The sequence below is a fragment of the Chrysochloris asiatica genome, unplaced genomic scaffold (assembly GCF_000296735.1).
Source record: "Chrysochloris asiatica unplaced genomic scaffold, ChrAsi1.0 scaffold00011, whole genome shotgun sequence".
Classification (NCBI taxonomy): Eukaryota; Metazoa; Chordata; class Mammalia; order Afrosoricida; family Chrysochloridae; genus Chrysochloris; species Chrysochloris asiatica.
Window position 1 is genome coordinate 15677792 of NW_006408529.1, and position 3343 is coordinate 15681134.

General features: G+C 40.0%; 1 protein-coding gene across 1 annotated transcript in view; it reads left to right on the top strand.

Annotated features, from left to right (window-relative positions):
• PRIMPOL (primase and polymerase (DNA-directed)) overlaps nt 1-3343 on the top strand; it is a 63598-nt gene that overhangs the window by 13387 nt on the left and 46868 nt on the right. The window contains exon 5 of the mRNA XM_006834504.1: nt 586-733. Within this exon, the coding sequence (XP_006834567.1) occupies nt 586-733 (148 nt within the window). The remainder of the gene's footprint in view (nt 1-585; nt 734-3343) is intronic.

The following is a 3343-nucleotide window of genomic DNA, read 5'->3' on the forward strand; positions in this document are numbered from 1 at the left end:
TTTTATTTTCCAGTTGAGGTTTGGAATTGGCCAAAGTCACCATGTTGGTAAGTAACAAAACTGAAACTGAAACGTAGATCTCAGTGGCAACAGAACTTGTGTGTTAGCCATTAAGTCTGCTGCCGTCCTACAGTGCAATATGGTCTCCGGTAGCAGTACTGTCTAGCCCCAGAGACCATATTCTTGTTCTTGGAGGTAGATGTGGGCTTAATATGAAAGAGGAACTTTCTTATTACTACAACTATGACTTCTCAACTCATAGATGGTTATTTAATGAAATGCTTAAAAGAAATAATTTTATTGTGGTGATTGTTGTTGTTAAGTGCCATCAAGTTGGTTCCATCTCATAGCGATCCTATATAGGAGTGGCTGGTGACTTTGAACCACCGACCTAGCAGTTCAAGTGAGCTTGCGATCCAGTGCTTATCCTACAGCACCGCACCAGGAGATTAATGTGTAAATTTTTCTATGTCTCAGATAACTTTAATCCTCAGAACCTATGATATGCAAATATACTTGGCTCATGGAAAATTTTTTAAAAGAAATTTAACATATAAACTATTTATATTTTACTTGTGTTTTTAGCATGTTTGTAAAGCACTTCAAGAATTATACAGTGTTAAATGTTCAGCCGAAGATGTTTTCAATTTGGATTCTAGTACTGATGAAAAATTTAGCCGGCATTTAATATTTCAACTCCGTGATGTGGCATTTAAAGATAATATTCATGTTGGTAAGTGTGCTGTTTAAAATGGGAAAAAAACACAACTCTTTTGCTACCTCTGATGTTGTTATTGTTAAGTGCTGTGGAGTCGGTTCTGACTCATAGTTACCCTGCATAGGGTTTCCGACCAACAGCTAGTGGGTTTGAACCACCAACCTTGCAGTAAGCAATCCAGTGCTTATCCTAAAACAGTATACCAGAACTCCCCACTGGTGATAGTGCCTGAAATTCCTGATTGATTAGTTCTTTTGAGTTTTGATGGCAGTGGAGATGATGTGATTAGGAAAGGGAAGTAGAAAGCGGAGTAGTTCTGCTATGAACTGCCAGTGTATTATTAGTGCTGGGCATCTACCATTATATCCTATTCTGGTTAACTCCCTGTCCAAGTTCAAAGGCTTCATCAGCAGCCTGAGCACGGCAGTTGTTGTTAAGTACCATGGAGTCGGTTCCAACACATAATGACCCTGCACAGGGTTTCCAAGGCTGTACATCTCTACGGGAGCAGAAAGCCTCATCTATCTCCCATGGAACAGATGGTAGTTTCCAACTGCCAACCTTGAGGTTAGCAGTCCGATTCATAACCACTGCACTACCAGAGCACGGCCATTGCATGTTCTTATTTGTCTAAATGGCTCTAGTGGTGCAGTGGTTAAGTACTCAGCTGTGAACCAAAAGGTCAGCAATTCAAACCCACCAGCAGTGCTATGGGAGAAAAGACATGGCAGTCTGCACCCATAAAGATTGTTGTTGTTGTGGTCAAGTGCTGTCGAGTTGGTTGCAACTCATAGTGACCCTGTGTAGGGTTTCCAAGAAGCAGCTTGTGGGTTTGAACCACTGACCTTTTGAACCACTGTAGTTAGCAGTCAAGTGGTGACCTACTGCACTACACCAGGACTGCAATCTAAAAACCCAATAGGGTAATAATTATCCTTTGTCATATAGGGTAACTATGAATAGAAATGGACTGAATACATATAAGACATAAATGCAGTTTTTGGTTTCCTAGAAAATTAACTATATCAATTTATGTTTGTATTGTTCTATTGTCCTTTTCTATGCCCTGGTTTCTTTTCACTGTTTTTATCTTATCTGTCTCCTTCTAAAGTTAGTCATGTTTACAAAGCATTGCAAGATTCAACTGCTTTTACTTTCATTTTGGTGTGTACTGTTTGATAAAAAATTACATTTGTTTCCTGGAATTCAAAGGTAACTAAGTCTAGCTTGGGGAAAGGGAATTTAGAATATGCATAGCTTATGATTTGCGGGTTTAAGCCTGTCTTACAAAGTGACAACTTAACTTATAAGAGTTTTAGACGTTAACATTTAATTATGCTTGGGCTAAATGCAACAGAGGTAAATGATGATGTATGCTCAACCTTGGAACAACAGGGCTCTGTGATATAGGAATTGAGGCATAGTCTGAATGGTAAGATGCTTGACCATCTTATGGATATTGGTTTTCCTTACCTACTATTATAAAATAGGTATAGAAAGGAATATTGGGACACATGACTATAGAAAGCTTGTAAGCCCATCTTCAGCCTATAACTGATTGGAATACCTAAAAGGGGTTCTAGAACTTGCCCGGTAAAATAGGCTTCTTGCAGAGCCTTTGTACAGGACCATAGGTGGAATCCTAAACCCCATACAGAACCTTCTGAGGTGGGACATTCCCATTTGAAAGAACAAGCAGACCAGCCTGGAGTGTTTAGAGGAACAGAAAATACTTCCTGAAAGAAGGACTAACACAAAAACAAAACAAAACAAAAAACACAACAACAGCAGTCAGTTTGGCTATTGAACAAATAAGCAAGTTGTTCATTGGGGAGCCATTAAGGCAAGCAATCAATTCCCTTCAGGACAAACCCCCTTCCAAGATTGAAACTCAAATGGAGCACTCAAGCAGGCATGTAAGCTTGCTGGTGACTGCATTGGTGTACATTTGAGTGGAAGTGGGGGAAAGACAGCAATGAATACGTGGGCTGAGTTTGACCATATTCCATAGACTCTTGTTGACTTGATGATGAGACAGAGAAGAGGAAAGGCTGGTTGGCCCGAAGTTTGGGGAGACTTGGGAACTCCTGAGTCTGTGGATATTAACCTAGTCACGAAGGGTTAAAGCTGAGAGTGAAGTATCCAGCTGCTAGGAAGTGAGGGAAGACACACAAAACTCCCCAAGCTTTACAGATAGTACCCATTTGATCCAGCTTTGATGGCTTGATGACCAAAGCTTGACTAGAGGAAGAGAATGAAATTTGTTAAAGGAAGCAAGTGTAAATTGCTACAAATTGATGAACTTGACCTATACTTACGGATGTAGTAGCTCAAAATACCAACCAAGAAGGCAGGAGTCTTCACATCAAGGATAAAACATCCCCTTGGTATACAGGGTTGATAGGGATGGGCAACTTAGACATTGGCTACCTAAAATGGGGTAACTATAAAGGCATGAAGTGGCACAAGTTTTTAAGATGTAGTTTAGTTTCATAGTATGTGTGGGAAGGTAGAATTCCCACTGAATAGTTTTCATCTTGTCTGGATGGGTCTGGTGAAAGGAGACAGGGATAGGATTCTTTTGATTCAATAGTCAGTAATTGTTATCATGACTAATTGTGACTG